At 35.9% G+C, this 17,058-nt stretch overlaps 3 protein-coding genes and 1 long non-coding RNA gene across 8 annotated transcripts; 2 read left to right on the forward strand and 2 right to left on the reverse strand.

Annotated features, from left to right (window-relative positions):
* Positions 1-654: 654 nt before the first annotated feature.
* Positions 655-2,969, reverse strand: LOC111776861 (uncharacterized). Of its 3 annotated transcripts, XR_002812304.2 has the most exons (6): positions 2,540-2,969; positions 2,076-2,179; positions 1,788-1,917; positions 1,560-1,635; positions 1,134-1,202; positions 655-757 (listed from the first exon to the last, which is right to left on the reverse strand). XR_002812304.2 is itself a non-coding variant. In XM_023656259.2 (5 exons), exons 1-4 carry the CDS (start codon positions 2,654-2,656, stop codon positions 1,597-1,599), a joined length of 390 nt encoding a protein of 129 aa, XP_023512027.1. In that variant the 5' UTR covers positions 2,657-2,969; the 3' UTR covers positions 967-1,202; positions 1,560-1,596. The 3 variants fall into 3 exon arrangements, 2 of the variants coding, with proteins under 2 accessions (XP_023512027.1, XP_023512026.1); XM_023656259.2 differs by lacking the exon at positions 655-757 and having other exon boundaries at positions 967-1,202; XM_023656258.2 differs by lacking the exon at positions 655-757 and having other exon boundaries at positions 967-1,635.
* Positions 2,970-3,170: 201 nt separating this feature from the next.
* Positions 3,171-7,186, forward strand: LOC111776872 (uncharacterized). Its single transcript, XR_002812309.2, has 4 exons — positions 3,171-3,326; positions 3,437-3,760; positions 4,022-4,093; positions 4,711-7,186. It is a non-coding gene; the product is annotated as an uncharacterized LOC111776872 (long non-coding RNA).
* An 894-nt stretch (positions 7,187-8,080) lies between these two features.
* On the reverse strand, positions 8,081-16,029 carry LOC111776852 (uncharacterized). Of its 3 annotated transcripts, none has more exons than XM_087118614.1 (5): positions 15,851-16,029; positions 15,538-15,638; positions 14,966-15,047; positions 14,782-14,867; positions 8,081-8,717 (listed from the first exon to the last, which is right to left on the reverse strand). In XM_087118614.1, exons 1-5 carry the CDS (start codon positions 15,890-15,892, stop codon positions 8,531-8,533), a joined length of 498 nt encoding a protein of 165 aa, XP_086974740.1. In that variant the 5' UTR covers positions 15,893-16,029; the 3' UTR covers positions 8,081-8,530. The 3 variants fall into 3 exon arrangements, with proteins under 3 accessions (XP_086974740.1, XP_023512011.2, XP_023512013.2); XM_023656243.2 differs by lacking the exon at positions 8,081-8,717 and adding an exon at positions 13,623-14,229 and having other exon boundaries at positions 15,851-16,026; XM_023656245.2 differs by lacking the exon at positions 8,081-8,717 and adding an exon at positions 13,623-14,208 and having other exon boundaries at positions 15,851-16,022.
* LOC111776801 (scarecrow-like protein 34) lies at positions 10,287-13,283 on the forward strand. The gene has a single exon (XM_023656175.2). It carries the CDS (start codon positions 10,656-10,658, stop codon positions 12,858-12,860), a length of 2,205 nt encoding a protein of 734 aa, XP_023511943.2. The 5' UTR covers positions 10,287-10,655; the 3' UTR covers positions 12,861-13,283.
* Positions 16,030-17,058: the final 1,029 nt, after the last annotated feature.

Below are 17,058 nucleotides of genomic sequence, written 5' to 3' on the forward strand. Positions count from 1 at the left end.
AAATGTATTTTCATTTTGAGGCTAGAAATTAGAGGGCGTTGGGTGACCGCATGATGAATTTGGGCAAGGAAGTATATGATATGATGGTGCCTAGTGGTCTACTAGAGAGTGGCTGGAATTGTTGTTGGGAGGTTGAAGAGAGACCAAGAGACATTCATAGAGCTTTTGTGCCAATTTAGGGCAAAGGAAAGAGGCAGCTTTGTCAGCCTAGTGGGAACTAAAGGAAACAAAGCAAAGATGAGGGGAAGGACCATTTGTTCATAATGGACACATCTTTCCTTGTTTCCCATGCCTTTTGCTTCCCCTTTTATGTTTGATGCAATCAAAGCTTTTATTTAATGTCTAAACCATGAGTAGAAAGAATGTCTCGATTTGAGAGTCGTACAAATGTTGAATTGTACATTTAGGGTCTAAAGGGTAATTACAGAAATCGAAGGTATAGAAGAGACTACCTCTCCATTATTACGAAGACTTCTAGAAGAAACAAAAAGTAAAAGTATGTAAGAAAGCTTACGTGTAAGGTAGATAAAATCCTACCATTATAAAATATGTAAAGAATTCATGGTGTCGAACATTTGGTATCAAAGACATGCTAGACTTAATCATATGGAGTTCAACGATTAAACTCTATCAAACATATAGTATGCTTCGAAGGAGGATTTAGCCAAGATAAGAGTGAATGAATAGACGACTATTTGAAGAGGGTCTTTCGTTTGAGAGAAGGATGGTTGGAAGAGGGACTAAAGTTTCACGTTGACTGAAAAGTAAAAAGAAAAAAAAAACACGTGGATATAAGTAAGAGATAACATTTCTATTGACATAAAATCTTCTCCGAAAAATACTACTTGAACAAAAATTATCAGGAGGAAACTGTCCACGAAGTCAATTTTGATTAAGATATCTTAAACCTTTCACTTGAATTCAACCAAGAAAACTATAGGAGAAGATTTCAATAAAGAAAACTAATTACAGATGGAATACAAGAGGATTTTACCTACTGTAGACATCAAAAAGGAACAATCACCAATAACATTGCACATACAACAGAGTCCCAACAATGATTCTATTCTATAAACACATTGCAACCAACAAAAGTTAGTTATAAAAACTTATTAAAGATTCGAATCTCCAACCTCCCTAGTCTCGACGAAGTATTCACGATGCTCTTCCTGGCAGTTAGCAGCCTTTCTTTCCCTCTTTTCCTAAAAAGCAGAGAAAAGCTATACTAAGAGAGGAAGTAAAGAAAATGAAGCTTCTTTCTTGTTCCCTATAGTTTAGTGATTTATAATGTTCTCTAGTAACTAATGGATGGCAATAAAGAGTGTTAATTTTAACAAGCATTAAATCCATAGCCCATTTCTATATGGCCTCGGAACAACGTCAAAAGCGAAAAGGAAATCGAAAATCTATCACCATATATCAGATGCTAGAGTTTTCCTGCTCTGCTAAATCAATTTGTTCAACATCATGATGTCAAAAAAAATTGTGCCAGCAATTAGAAGCAATTGTAAATGAGCAGGGTATCAACAATATAACTAAGTTCATTGTTCGAATTTCACCAAGTGATTTCATGGATGCAAAATCATTCGTTGCCAATCAAAAGTGTGCCAAGCTGTATACGAGAATCCAAGCAAGCTGAAAAAACAAGAAGAGAAAGAAGTAAGCAAAATCATAGCCTGAACTAGCTGAATTTGAACATGAAAGCAAAAGAATCCCTTCCTGAAGAAGAGTTCGGTTAAGGTGCATTGCATTATTGAGTAAAGTAAAGCACAAAGATGCCAAAGTACCAGAAAGAGAGTTATAGAAGCGAAAAGGCCCTCTTGGAGAAGAGCTCCATGACCTCCAAATTCTTCTTCATCAACTTTTAAAATCATCGCATAGTATCCATATACAATGCTGGTTGATATCGCCAGGAAACTGGAAAATGGAAACAAGCATCTGTAAGATAGCTTGCATAGTATCCATATACAATGCTAGTTGATATCATAAGGCTAACATAAGCTACATAAAGAACAACGCATATATGATTTCACAGTAATTGAGTATTCAGAAGGTTTGGAATACGCAACACTCACATTAGAAACCAAATGCCTCCAACCAAAGGTATGGATCCCCACAGAAGTCCAAGAACAACGGCCACTGCTTGTCGAATCCAGTGCAAAACATCTCCTAGTTGGTCCTATTGACAGATTTGATGAACAGAAACTAAGAACAGTATGGAAACAATCTAGTTCTTCAAGAAAACTCAATACAGGCATCAAATTGAAGCCTCCAAATAGAAGGTGATAGTGGGACTCCACGTATAGAAGCACCAATTGGAAGATGTAAAGTCGCAGTAACAGTTTTCCCTTACTTTCTAAATCAAGAATGAATGAATGTGACATTCAACTAATTAAAAACTTTACTTAAATTGCAACATTCAACACTACAATGGAACGCTTAAATCCTAATTCCTCCTAAATACAACAGAGAACATAAGCAGCAATAGTAAAGATGTACAGCAATTTCCACATGAATCCAAGACCTAAAATTCAAGTACCTTGTCCCAGGAAGCCTCTGGATCGAACAATTTAGCGAGCTTGAACGGAGCCAAGTGACCATTTTGGTGATCTTGATGCTGATGAAGATTGAGCTTCATCGGTTTCGATTCTTTCATACCGGATAATCCAATCAATTACTCGTCGGAAATTGAAATATAATAAAAGTAGAACAGAAAAAACCGAAGAATCTGCAGTAAGCTTAGATCTAGATTCCTGAAAACGAGAAGAGAAAATGCTCCAGTCGGAACAGAAACACTGTATTCAGTAACTCCTAGGGTTTTCAGGGAAGAACATAGGCAGACACCATTGGATCAACGAAGAAGAAACTTCAATTTGCAGAATTCATTTGCGGCAAAATCACTGCAAACCATGAAAGTGTCGTCTCCCGTCTGGTTTTTTCAGCTTCGGGTTTGGAGCACGTGTGGAAGATGCACAACCAGGAGTTAAATGTCAGCGTCACGTAGCCACTTGAATCTGGGCCGGCCCATTAATCAGGATGTACCAAAATAGCCCAAATATCAATGCAGGCTGGCCCATTCCTAAAAAAATACGGTTTACTGGGTGAGCCCAGCCCAAAATTTGTCCTAATAATTTTATTTATTTAATTTTTAAATGTAGTCTTCGGCTTTTCATGCCAATTTGCCGAACCAAATACATTGATCGAATGGCGCCTTCTTCCTCCAGTGCCGCCGAAGCATCGTGAAATTCTCCTTCTCCTTCTCCTTCCTCCTGTAATGCCGTAGGATCGTGAATTCATTCTCCGTCTCCTTCACTGATTCTTCGACGGTAACTCTCGCGCTTAGTTTTGCTATCGAATGTTTGCATTGCGCGCCAGTTTCTGTTCATTTCGATGTAAGTTTTTGCATTCTAAAGCCTCGTATGGTTATGTTGACGAGAGCTGACGATTCGAGTTGTAAGAAATCCGCTTCGAGCCGTAGTCCTAGTCCTTTACGAATTTGGAAATCATTGAAACTTATCATTCAGACTAGCATTGTTGATTGAAAATCTGAGTCGCAGAGGATAATCCAAAAGCCGTGTTTAGTGCACCGATGAACAAAGGTTCGACGCATTGAGGCTATTACAGACAGGATTATAGTAAATAGACAGGATTGTATTAAACACTGTCTTTTTTCTATGACGGAGATGTGATGATCTTTACTCGAAATGGACTTCCACAAGTATACAACGTTCTTCGGAGATCGTTACGAGCGTTAATTGAGGTATTTTTACTTTTGTTTTGTTAGGATTCGAAGACTTGATTGAGGCATAATTATCAGTAGGCTGTGTCGTTGTTAATTGTGTGAGAATGCATTTAAGTATCTTGTCATCGAACTATCATCGGTTATAGTAGCCTTCTACACTCCTTTCAGCATTAACTTCAATTTGTTGTGGAGTATGTAATGTTCTTCATCGTACATAAAGATATTGGTACCATTATTCGAAGATATCGTTCATGCGTCCCCATTCCCTTCAACTTTCAGATTGTTCGTTATGAAGGATTAGGAAAGGAGGGAAAGAAGATGCAGGAGAAGAAGATGAAAGTAAGAGGAATGGTATACCTCGTCTCCGTTAACTTCAGATGCAACATTTGACTTGTTTTCATTCTCGAATGTACAGATAATCATTTCAATTATCAGTTTCATTCTCTTATATAGCTTACTTTCTTGCAACAAATGTATCGTGTTAGTTGTTGGAAAACGATGCACAAATTCTCTTATATAGCTTACTTTCTACCTGTTCTTAGTTTTTAACCAAGGACGACGATTTAAAAAATCATCCAGAGGTTTGTGAAATTCACAAGAACATCATCATTGGGCTATTTGTTATGAAATGGTTAATCATGGTGGATTATCATTTTTTGTAGAACATTTGACTATTCTTTTTCGTCATTTTTTTTGTTGGTTTCTCGTAAGGATTTAATCGTCTGAAAACGTGACAGCATACTCATTCTCGTGGACATTTTTTTTTTTTTTTTTTTTTTAAATTTACAGCACATGAAGAATCCTCCAAGAACTATCCATGAGCACAATCATTTTAATTCTCAGTTCCTTTTATTTATGAAAATTTTCAACTATTTTCTTTGTTATTAAGATGCAATTTGTTATTCCGTCTTATAGTTTGGCGGTGAATGCCCAGAGCTAAACCATTTTGTCTCAACTTTTTAACATAGGTGAGTCACTACCCCGAATGAGCGTCAGTTGACCAGGCTGAGAATCATCATTTATTATTCATGTGACTCGAAAGTCGAAGACTAAATTATAAGGAAATTCACTCGATGATTACTCAGTAAGCAGGTAAGTCTTCTATCCTTTTGTTATATAATCTGTTGCATCCGCTACCATCTACATTTCTCGTTATGATTAATCATCATTACTCAGTTTCTGTTGGATGAAATTTGTTGTTTGCTGTGAATTCGGATGCAAGTTAACTTTAGTTTTGTCCGATTATTGATGGTAGACCGATTTGAAATATGGGATGAAGTTCTTAAAAACTCTTCAATAACACCATACTCATTAGAATGCTCCACATCCCCGGACGTTCATTTACAGTAGGTGTTAGAAAATTATAGTATTTGTCTCATGTTGTATCCGAGTCTTTCATGATAGCAAGTCAAGTTTTACTATCCTTATTAGGATGGGAGCATAAGCCTAGGTATACATAGTTCTCCCTTTATTTTGTAGCATCCGGAAAAATATCACATAGTCTTTTGGGAAAGAACTTGTTTTGCATCATGTGTAATTCTTTATGGAGCAATACTAGAGTGCTTCGTGGGCTGGACCCGTCTTAAACTCAAAGATATAAAAAGAAAAGAAAAGAAAATGAGTTTGGTTGGACAATTAGGTGAGCTGCACAAAAATGAGTGCAACCCACGATGCACCCTGATATTTTTCTTCATCGTGTGGCTTTAGATGTTGTTTAGGGCTTGTCTTTGCAAATTTTTGGGTTTATGAACCCTAACATTTGACTAACTTATCATAATGATAAATTTTAAATTTAAAAGGTTAACAAAGATACCAAATTAAAAATTTAAATTTAATGATAAATTTTAAATTTAAAAGGTTAACAAAGATACCAAATTAAAATTTTAAATTTATTAGATACAAAATTAAAGTTAAAAAATCTGATTGGACAAAAGGCATTCAATTCTTTTTGGAAGTTACCCATATGAGCATCTTCCTCTCTCTTTTGCCCTTAGGTCTTCCCCTTTTCACCCCGTAAATCTCTCAACGTCTTTTTCAAAAAGCAAATCTGTACCATATATATATATATATATATATATTTACTAGGTAAAAAAAAAGAGTCGTTATCTTTGTTTTATTCTAGCCCAAAACTAGGGTCGTCTCTACTGTGCATTCAGAGGCTGCCTCTTCCTGTAAATTATTTGACCGAGTAAGAGTCTGTCAACAGAACTTCACCTATTCCTCGGTATTCTTTTATTTTTCTTATTTTACATTTCCATTTTGACGTCAATTTGGTCTTTTGAGCATTAATTTGTGCCGGAACTTTTGATTTTTATCGTACAAAGTCTCTGGTACATCACATTAATGTTGTTGAAAAAAAGGAAAACGAATGATCGTGCCATAATGTGTTCTTAAATTTGTAATTTGCCCATGAGTCTTATCAAATAGTTTGGCTATGTTGCATTTATTTGATCTTGCTAGCTTATTCGTTGTGCCACAGTTAAATCATTTGTGATTATCATCCATTTGTGGTTAGGTTAGCATCTTGAGCATAATTTATTTGCTTTCATTGACGTGTTAATTTTTTATTAATTAATTTAGAAGAATTAAATTAACATCAAAGATCAAAAGGGAAAGTTATGGACCAAACAAAAACAAATTTAAAACTCTCAAGAGGAAGAGGAAGAGTAACATCTTGAAAATTAAGAATTATAAACTAAACTCAAAATATATTTAAAATGTGGCATGAATAAATAAAAACTATATTAAAAAATTTAAAAACCAAAAAACTATTTATTCTCAACAAAATAAATATGAAATTATAATTTTGAAAGACTATTTTAATGATATAGACGTTTTAGCTTCTGATTTCTTGGCTTTTGGGGGCAATTGTTTTAATTGAAAAAAAGGCATTCAGTTTGGCACTTTCCTGACTGGCGCGGCGCTTGTCGCTTGTGTGAAAACCACTTTCCTCTAATCTCCATAATGTAAGGGGCGAAGCGATGGGAAGGTTGGGTAATGGAATATAATAGCAACCGTTCCTTATGAAAATTAGCCCTTCCTTTTGTTAACCAAAATTTTAATTTTTTACCTTAAATAAATGAGTGAATTTTATAATTACTTAGGGTTTATCTAACTTTTAAACCAAATAAATATAGAAGACAATAGAAAAGACATCCTTAGCCTACGAGTTTTTCAGCAATAGGTGTGTTTTGGTCCTTAGGGTTTCAAAATGCATTCTTTTAGTTCTCCTATTTTTAATAATAGGTTGAAAGGGTCATAAGTAATATTTTAATATTATTTTAAATATTGCGTTGATATTTTAAATTAAAAATAATAAAAACTGCCTTTTCTCTCTTTCCTCCTGTTCCACCCCCCTTCCCTTTTCTTCTTAGATTATTAGTTTTAATTATTATCATGAATAGTAATTTTCAATTTCAATTACCTGTATTATTCATTGACTAAATAGCATGTAGTATAATGACATATATATATATGTATATATATATGTATGTATGTATGTATGTATGCATGCATGCATACATGTACATACTTTAGGAAATCTGGTTTTTCCTTCTCTTTGTAAAGTATTTTCTACATCACTCTTTAGAAAGCTTTTGTTTTGGGATTGTGATCTGAAAACAAGTCTTTATCAGCTTTAAGGGAAACGAACATAAATAGCTACTAGGCACTTTTTTTTTTTCAATTATTTTTATTGATATGATGAATATGTTTTTGTGAAGCCCCAATAGATCTATCCTCGGCTAATAGTCTTTCCACCCACTTTTAGCTTTTAAAAAACTAAAAAACAAATATGAAAGTCAAAATAATCCAGCTTAAAAATGCATGAGATGACAGAATATTGTACCTGTTCAACATAATCCTAGAAAAGTATTCATAAAAAGCAAAAAATTCAGGATAATTTCCAACCCAAGGAAAGACAGACTCCTCGTTCTCATTCACAACTAGGAAAACGACCATAGTTTTTTTTCTTCTTTTTTTTTTGCATCCCAAGAAACTCAGATAACTTTTCATGTCTAGTAAATTCTTAAGTTTCAACTGTCCAATAGATTCTTATTTTATTTGATTTTTTTTTTTTTTTTTTTTTTTTTTTTTTTTTTTTTTTGTATAATTCACAAGATACAAGATTGAAATTTTAGAGTTGCATATAAGGATCAACTAATATTTAAAAATCTTAAATACATCCTGACTTAATAGTTCAAGATTTATTAGATATTTTAAAATTTAAGGACTTATTAAATACAAATTGAAAGTTTAAAAATTTATTAGACATCAAATTTAGTATTGGAAAGTCGAATAAATAAATATGAAAGTTCATAAATATGGATGTTTATGGGATGAGGACAATGATGATTGTCCACCTTTATTTTATTCTTTGCACCCTAAAACTCTCCGTTATAAGTATAGAAAATTCTTGAACATCAAATAATATTCCACACACAAAGATAATTATCCTTATCCAGGACCTCCCCTATAATATTGTCACCTAGTAGAGTTTAACTACCAACTTCGGGATGGATTGATGTGGTTCCAAAGTCTGCATTGAATCCCTTACAAACTAATGGATGTAAACAAATAGCACAAAAGTTCCACTATTATTATTTCAAATCATTCAAAATTTCAACATATAAAAAATAGAAGTCATTAACCCAAAAAATATTACAAAAAAGAATAAATAATCTAATATAATTCAGTCAAGAGAAAAATTCCTCTTTTCCACCTAAACGTGGACTTTCTATCAGGAGCAGATCCCCCACTGATCGGATGGGGTGGAAAAAACGGACATCCTTATTTTAAAAAAAAAAAATTAAACTTGTAATTTAAAAAATAGAAGAAGAAAAATTCTTGAGGAGCACGCATAGGAACAACACAAGAATTAAGAAAGGTCAAAATCAAAAGCAGCCGACAAAATTTGGAATGGTCTTCCAACTCTCGCACACTTCTGACTTTTAAATTTAGAAAATGACCCTTTTTCCTGTATCACAAGTAGGTGGATTCAATGTATTTCAGTTCAGGCTGAATTTTTGTTGATCTCCCACTTCTTTTTGCCTTTTTGTCTTGTCAATTCAATTATTTAGGTATCTTCCGGTTTCATTAATTTGTCTTTTACGCTTAGCATTTGCTAGATATGATTATTAAATCAATACATACAATGAGTTCTAACTCCACACGTCTCTTCCATATTTTCCATATCCAATCCAATCCATATTATAATTTTCTATAGTGAACTTTTTTAAAGTCATTCCAAAACAAAATGGGGATCTGCAGAGGTTCAAGAAGATGAAGTCCTAAATTGATTTAGGCGGAATTCAGTTTAAGGAATGGTGTTGAAGGGTCACTTGCAGATTCATGTATAAGTACATGAATAGACATGTAGGTTCATTAGTTCATATGCATGGTTTTTGGATTATGGGAAATGTCTCAAATTACCAATATATATATACTTAGGTTGGCATTGGTAGAAAATGTAGAAAATCAATTTAACTCTTTCTAGTAATACAATATTCTCTTCTCCTATAAGTTCTACCAAATTTCTACCAAATTTCTCTGCTGTCACCACATGTATTAAGATAAAATCTTCAAAACGCACGTTGTACATGGGCAAGAATTGGGTCGAGTTTATAATGTAGCATTTTGACAACTTTCATTATACTAATGCAAGTCAGTCAGGTTGAAAGAAAACTATGGGGAGTTGTTAAAATATGAAGCAGGAGAAATGGACCTGTTTCTTTATTTTAGTCATTTTCTACCCTTCGTAATCTCTTTAGTCAACTTACTAAAAGCTAGAGGTTGACCATTCTTAATCTACTAATTCAAGGGAAAAGAATAAATTCACGTGGGTTTTAAAATCGAAACCAGCAAAATGTTGGCAAAAGCAAAGAGCTACAAGCATTAATTAAAAATTAAGGTCAAATATATAACCATAGACATATTCATTTCATTTCTTAATCTCTTAAAAACTTCAATGTCATTTTCTAGCTGTTATAATTTGAAAAAATTTCAAAACCCACAAACAATATGGGATTTTTACAATCACTCTTAATATTACACATCAAGAGTGATTTTATCTCTTTTCCCCATTTATTTACTACTAAAGGATAGGATATGAAATTAAAAAAAGAAAACAAAAGGCAAAACTTACCAAGATTATACATTTAGGTAAATCTCATTTTTGCCCCCAAGCTTACAAGATATTCTATTTTGATCCCTAAAAAGTCAAAATGACAATGAACTTAACCCTAAACTTTTAAAAAATAACCCTTTTAGTTTTTGAATTAATAACCTAACGTGTTAACATATGCATACACTAAAATCACATAGGTTAAATAAAACCGAATAGGCAAAGTTTTTTTTATGGAAAAGAAAAAAGAAAAAAAGAATACTACAGCAAAGCCCCAACTGGTTCCATTTTAAAAGCTGAATACCAAAATAAAAATTATGAAAATCCAAGAGCAAAAATAATTAAAATTTTAAAGTTTGAAAGCAAAAATAAAATGTTTTGACAGTTTTATAAATGCAACCAATAAGATAAAGGAGACTAGGAGTTGGCCGCACGGAATTGTGCCACGCTACGACACTGACAGAGAAGAAAAGCGCCAAAATCCAATCGAAGTATCTCCGGATGGGCAAAGACAATAATGTTTAACGAAGCGATCTTGACCAATGCCTTACCGCTTCGTCTGTCAATCACTCTCAACTCTCGGCGCAGCCGTTTCCAGGAAACGCACCAGAGAGGCGACATTTTTCACTTTATAAACCTAAAATCTCACTCCATCCACCACCACCACCACCGCCACCACCCCATAATCTTCTTCACTGTACCTTCCCTTCGCTTTTCTCAGGTGACTTTATAAACCTAAAATCTTTTGATTCTCTTGGTTGACCTTGTTTCTGTTTGGAGGCGTAGATAACTATGGATCCAAACCTCAACGCTTTCACAGATCGCATGGCTGATTATCAGACCTCTCTAACCCAATCATACGATGATGGGTTTAGACTAAATGATTTTGAATTCAACGACCCATCTCCAGATTTTGTTCCTTTCGTTGATAATTCCCTTTTCCCCTACCAACCAAACCCCAACAAGTTTCCAGGGGCTGTGGATTTGAACTTGGGTGGGGTGGCTTCAGGGCAAAGCCCTGATGGCGACTCTTCCTCGGACGAGTTAGACTTCAGGGAAAGTGTTCTTAAGTACATCAGCCAAATGCTGATGGAAGAGAATTTGGAGGAGAAGCCTTGCATGTTTTATGATCCTTTGGGTCTTGAAAATACCGAGAAATCTTTCTATGATGCTCTTGGTAAGAACTACCCTCCCCCTTCGCCTAACCAACCTCCCCTAGATTGCGAGAGCTCTGAAGATGTTTGTCGTGGAAGCGACAGTGATCGTACAAGTACTGCTGTTAGTGCTGCCAACAGCAATTCGCCTGACCCCCAATGGGTTGTTGATCCTGGAGAAAGTAAGTCTTCTATACTAACAAGATCTATTCCTAGTAGTTCGTATCAAAGCAGCCTAACTATTAATAGTCATGAGCTTGTCACGGAGCTGTTGGCTCAGAATATCTTTAGTGATAGCACATCCATCTTGCAATATCAAAAAGGGTTGGAGGAGGCAAGTAAGTTTCTCCCAGTGGGTAATCAGCTGAATATCGATCTTGGCAGTGGCAAATTCACAGGAGTAGCTTCTAAGGTAACGGATACAACAGAGAATTCGCCTAATGGATCAAAGAGAAGGAAGAATCGTGGACCTGAAGCTATAGATTTGGATTCAGAAGAAGGGAGAAAAAACAAGCATGCAACCATTTATGGGGATGAGGAAGAATTAACTGACATGTTCGATAAGGTTCTACTCCATGATTGTGGAAGTGAGGCCTCTGCAAATGGTGGATGTGAGAAATTGCAGAATAATCGACAAGTTCATGGTGGATCTAATGCTGGGAAAGCTCGGGAAAAGAAACAGGATAAGAGAAATAACTCTGTGGATTTGAGGAATCTTCTGATATTATGTGCACAAGCTGTGTCTTCTGATGACCGTAGGATTGCGTATGAACTACTTAAGCAGATTAGACAGCATTCTACAACGACTGGGGATGGTTCCCAAAGGATGGCTCATTTCTTTTCTAATGCTCTTGAGGCTCGGATGGTTGGCACTGGCACAGGAAGTAGAATTTACTATGATTCACTAGCTCAAAGCAATATTTCAGCGGCTGATATGTTGAAAGCTTACCAAGCTCACCTTTCATCCTGCCCTTTTAAGAAGCTCTCTCTCTTTTTCATGATCAAAATGATTTTGAAGGTTGCCGAAAATGCTAAAAGTCTGCATGTTATTGATTTTGGCATTTGCTATGGTTTCCTATGGCCAATGTTAATTCAGTTTCTTGCACTACTACCTGATGGTCCACCCAAGCTACGCATTACTGGTATTGATTATCCTCTACCAGGATTTCGTCCAGAAGAAAAGATTCAAGAGTCAGGTCGCCGTTTGGCGAAATACTGTGAGCGCTTTAAAGTTCCTTTTCAATATCAAGCCATAGCATCAAATAACTGGGAAACTATCCGAGTCGAGGACTTAAAGCTTGATAGCAATGACGTGCTAGTTGTGAACTGTTTCTACAGGTTTAACAGCCTACTTGATGAAACTGTCGAAGAAAGTAGTCCAAGGGATATTGTTCTACGTTTAATAAGGAAGATGAATCCAAACATCTTTGTCCACTCTGTGGTTAATGGATCCTACAATGCACCCTTCTTCATAACACGATTCAGGGAAGCACTCTTCCACTTCTCTGCATTGTATGATGCTTTAGACGTTAATTTACCTCGAGACAGTGAAGAGAGGATGATGCTAGAGAGAGAATTTCTCGGTCGCCAAATTATGAACGTAGTAGCATGTGAGGGAGTTCAGAGGGTTGAGAGGCCTGAACCCTATAAGCAGTGGCAGGTTCGGTGTATGAGGGCAGGTTTCAAGCAGCTTCCTTTGGACAAGGAGATCATGTGCAAGTTTAGGACCAAGTTAACATCCCATTACCACAAAGATTTTGTACTAGATGAAGATGAGGGCTGGATGCTTCAAGGATGGAAAGGACGGATAGTCTATGCTTCTTGTTGTTGGGTGCCTGCATAGACATATAGCTTGCTATAATTTGGGACAAGAAAATGGGACCCGAAACAGTACCGAGAGGTGCATTCAATTCTATAATAGGTGCATTCAAACCTATTGTGTGTATTTCTCTTTACTCATGGAAGTTTGAGGTAGTGCATCCATGAAGCCAGATTGTTTCACTTATTATATCTGTGCAAAACATTACCTTGTAACCTTAGTAGGTACTAGTACTAGTATGATGACCATGAACTGTGGGAATTAAACATGTGATCAGGAGAACGGTTTCTCTTTGTACATAAAGATGGTAGCTGATCAGTAGTTTGAGTCTATTCCTTAAAACTCTTGATATGGCTGTTAAATTCGAATTCTATTGCCCATAAAAGAATCAGAGATGGATAACAGACCATCTCGAATTTGAAAATTTTCATTTATGTTTTATGGATATGGACCATCTCAGGATTAACTTCTCTTTTTTCTTTATTTATGCCCTTTTAAAGTTTCAAATTTAAGATTTGAACACACTGAACACATTAAGATTATCCAGTTTTGTTTGTTTTACTTGGATCAAAGCATTGATTATATCCTAGATGGTTGGGTGGATCTAATGACAGTGACAGTCCAAATCAACAGATCGTAGACCAACGGTACGTAAACCAAACATAGATGAAACAGAGAACTAAAACGCCCTCAAATCCTTAAGCACAGGAACCTAAAAAAGAAGTGAAATGAATTCTGCTCCCTCTGTAAAATTACCATTACCATGAAAGCTCCACTCTTTTTGAATGCTACAAAATAAGTTTGTAGAATCTATTTTCCATTTGCAATACAAAAGAATCTTCCAGATATCTAGTTTCTTACAAAAACAGACAATATTCCAAGCATTGAGCTTCATTCTTGATCAGAGTACAGGAATGTATGAATTAAGGAACTGGAATGAGGTGGTACATGTGTAACATCTAATTTGTTTTAGATAAGAGACGTTAAATGACGCATCCAATAAATTGATCACGGAACTCTGAACAGTCCTATATAACTACAAAATATGGCAAGAAATCAATACAAAGAGCATAGGAACTGGATTCTCCACCCATCTAAGGACTCTCCTACACAAGGTTATCCACTCTTATTGGGAGTCTTGGAGGGCCTAAGAACATTCCAGTCCAGCTTTTCACCCTTTGGTTTTTTGGAAGGTCCTTTACCATGACTAAATGATGATTGCTGGTTCTCCCGACCACTTCTTGGAAACTTAGTTGGATGCCGTCCATCAGAAACTACTTCAGATTGTTTCCTTTTAAGGTCCTCATTAGCCTCACAATTTTTTTCATCAATGTTTGAGCACGAGGCTTCATTTTGTGAAGATCCATTATCTCTGGGGAACAAAATTTTTTGTCTGAAGATGAAAGGGTAAAAGGAAAAAAAAAAAAAGAAAAGAATGATAACTACTTTCAAGTGACTTTCTGTGGGAATGAATGTTCTATTTCAAGCCCCCACCCCCACCCCCACAAGGGGGGGGGGGGGGGGGGGGGGGGGGGGGGGGGAAAGAGAAATATACAACATAAAGCTCCATTACATTTTTTTTCTCAATAAAAGTTTGATTTTTCTTTATAAAAAAAATGCTCCATTACAAAATTTAAGGCAACAATTTTGTTAATGTTATTCATATTTTACTTGTTGGCACGGCCATTCATTTTCTTTAAAAAAAAAAAATAGAAAAAGGGATTCTCAGAAACTTTACTCCTAACACAAAACTAAATGCAGATGCTAATTACAACTAAATTTGTAGCGACAACTATGTTGTTAAAAGACAGTGAGACACAGAAAGCTAGCTTCATTTAGGAGAAAATGATGCTTACCAAGAAAAGTAGTTAATAAAACATCCTATAGGAAGCAATAATTTTCCAAAAGAAAGAGCGAAACAGATTGTGAAATTATAACCACTAACCTTGATGAAAGGTTTCCACTGTGATTTCCAGATGAAGAGCCAGGAATTTCATGCTGGCCTAAGCTAGCTACTTCTTCATTGAGTCTCTATAATGGCAGAGCTTTGATGTGAGACGAAAGCCATGCAAAACACAAAGGGCTATAGTCCACAGATAAACTTTAGGACACTGAAAATATATACTCACATCAATTGAAGGATTAAAGCTTTGAAATGACATTCGACCTTTAAAAGCGCCTGGATGAGGATCTCCTTCAACTAAAACCACACTACAACATGGAAGAAAAAAAATCAGTTTCTTGAAAAAAAGATATCAAAGAGCTAAGTTGACATAAAGCGACTATCACGGCCAAAAGCAGAGATTGGCTTGATACGTAAAGATGTCACACTAGAAGCAGATACAAAGGGTTCTCATTCTATTCTAGACTTTCTGTAGCAAGACAGGTACGAATAACATTTATACGTAACCGCAGGCATGTATATTTGAATCTATCACATTCAGAGAGCAAAATTCTAACAATAATCATAAAGATAAACAGAGAACGTCAAACACACATAATCCATCAATTTTCAAATGTATCGTCCGTTTTCAGGAAATAAATTGCTCCCGAAGAACTATGCGTAGATTTGTGTACAGTTTGTTGCATTGAACTCATGAAAAACGAAAAAAGAAAAAAGATCATGAACAACTAAAAAAGGTAGTGAAACAACCATAAATCAAAAGTAACAAACAAACCATTGAAAAGACCAACAGCCTACCACTTTCTAATTATAGTACTCGAAGGAAAGAAATTCTCATCAGTCTTTACTTCTTCCTCTTTCTTAGATTGCTCCTCTCTCTGACCCGCCCTTTGCATGAACTAATGGCAAAACAAAAAATCAATAACTCGCATAACAATTTAAATCGGTTCCTCATAAGCACAAAGCAAGAACAGAATCAAAATAAAGAAATCTCAAACATAATTTGGCAGTTCCCTAGGCCAATCAACCAACAACCAGAAAGTTGAAACACTAATGAAGCATGATAAGGCAGAAAATCTGAAAGAAAAAAAAAATCTGAAGCTTCGTTTACCTTCAAGTTCCTTAATGTATTGGAAAGCTCGCGCTTCGCCATAACGATTAGAGCAAAGGAAAGCTCGAACAACAAACTTCAATGTCTAATCAATTTTCTACGTCTCCTCCACTTTCGCGTTCGCGAGCGCGCGCAACCTTGAAACTCTTGTAATCTGCGCCTGAGGGCGGGGGAAGAAGGGTTTTTCTGAGAATCAGCGTTCAATTTGTTAATTACCCAATACACCCTCGAAACAACACTAAATTACAGATATGCCATAGCTTGTTTTCTAGTCGCCACCTGTGGGCTGCGTTACGATTATTGGTATTAGACGATTTAAATTTGTATTTTAGCGGTTAAATTATAAGAACTTTATCAAATATATTCTTTAAAAGATTTTAAATTAGTCCTAATAATAAATAAACGTAACAACTATATCCTAGCAGATATTGTCCTCTTTGTCTTTGAGCTTCCCAGATTCACTGGCAGATATTGTCCTCTTTGGACTTTCCCAGTAGATATTGTCCTTTTTCGGCTTTCCTTGTGCTTTCCCTCACATTCACCGCTAGCCGATATTGTCCTCTTTGGACTTTCTCAGCAGATATTGTCCTCTTTGGGCTTTCCCTCAAATTCACCGCTAGCCAGTAGATATTGTCCTTTTTCGGCTTTCCTTGTGCTTTCCCTCACATTCACCGCTAGCCGATATTGTCCTCTTTGGACTTTCTCAGCAGATATTGTCCTCTTTGGGCTTTCCCTCAAATTCACCGCTAGCCAGTAGATATTGTCCTTTTTCGGCTTTCCTTGTGCTTTCCCTCACATTCACCGCTAGCCGATATTGTCCTCTTTGGACTTTCTCAGCAGATATTGTCCTCTTTGGGCTTTCCCTCAAATTCACCGCTAGCCGATATTGTTCTCTTTGGACTTTTCTAGCAGATATTGTCCTCTTCGGGCTTTCCTTGTGCTTTCCCTCAGATTCACCGCTAGTCGATATTGTCCTCTTTGGACTTTCCCAACAGATATTGTCCTCTTTGGGCTTTTTTTGTGCTTTCCCTCAGATTCACCGCTAGCCGATATTGTCCTCTTTGGACTTTCCCAGCAGATATTGTCCTCTTTGTGCTTTCCTTGTGCTTTCCCTCAAGCCTTTTGGACTTTCCGAGCAGATATTGTCCTCTTTGTACTTTCCTTGTGCTTTCCCTCGAGCCTTTAAAACACGTTAGATAGGAGAAGGT

Source organism: Cucurbita pepo, chromosome 16 (genome assembly GCF_057944985.1).
Source record: "Cucurbita pepo subsp. pepo isolate OVF chromosome 16, ASM5794498v1, whole genome shotgun sequence".
Lineage (NCBI taxonomy): Eukaryota > Viridiplantae > Streptophyta > Magnoliopsida > Cucurbitales > Cucurbitaceae > Cucurbita > Cucurbita pepo.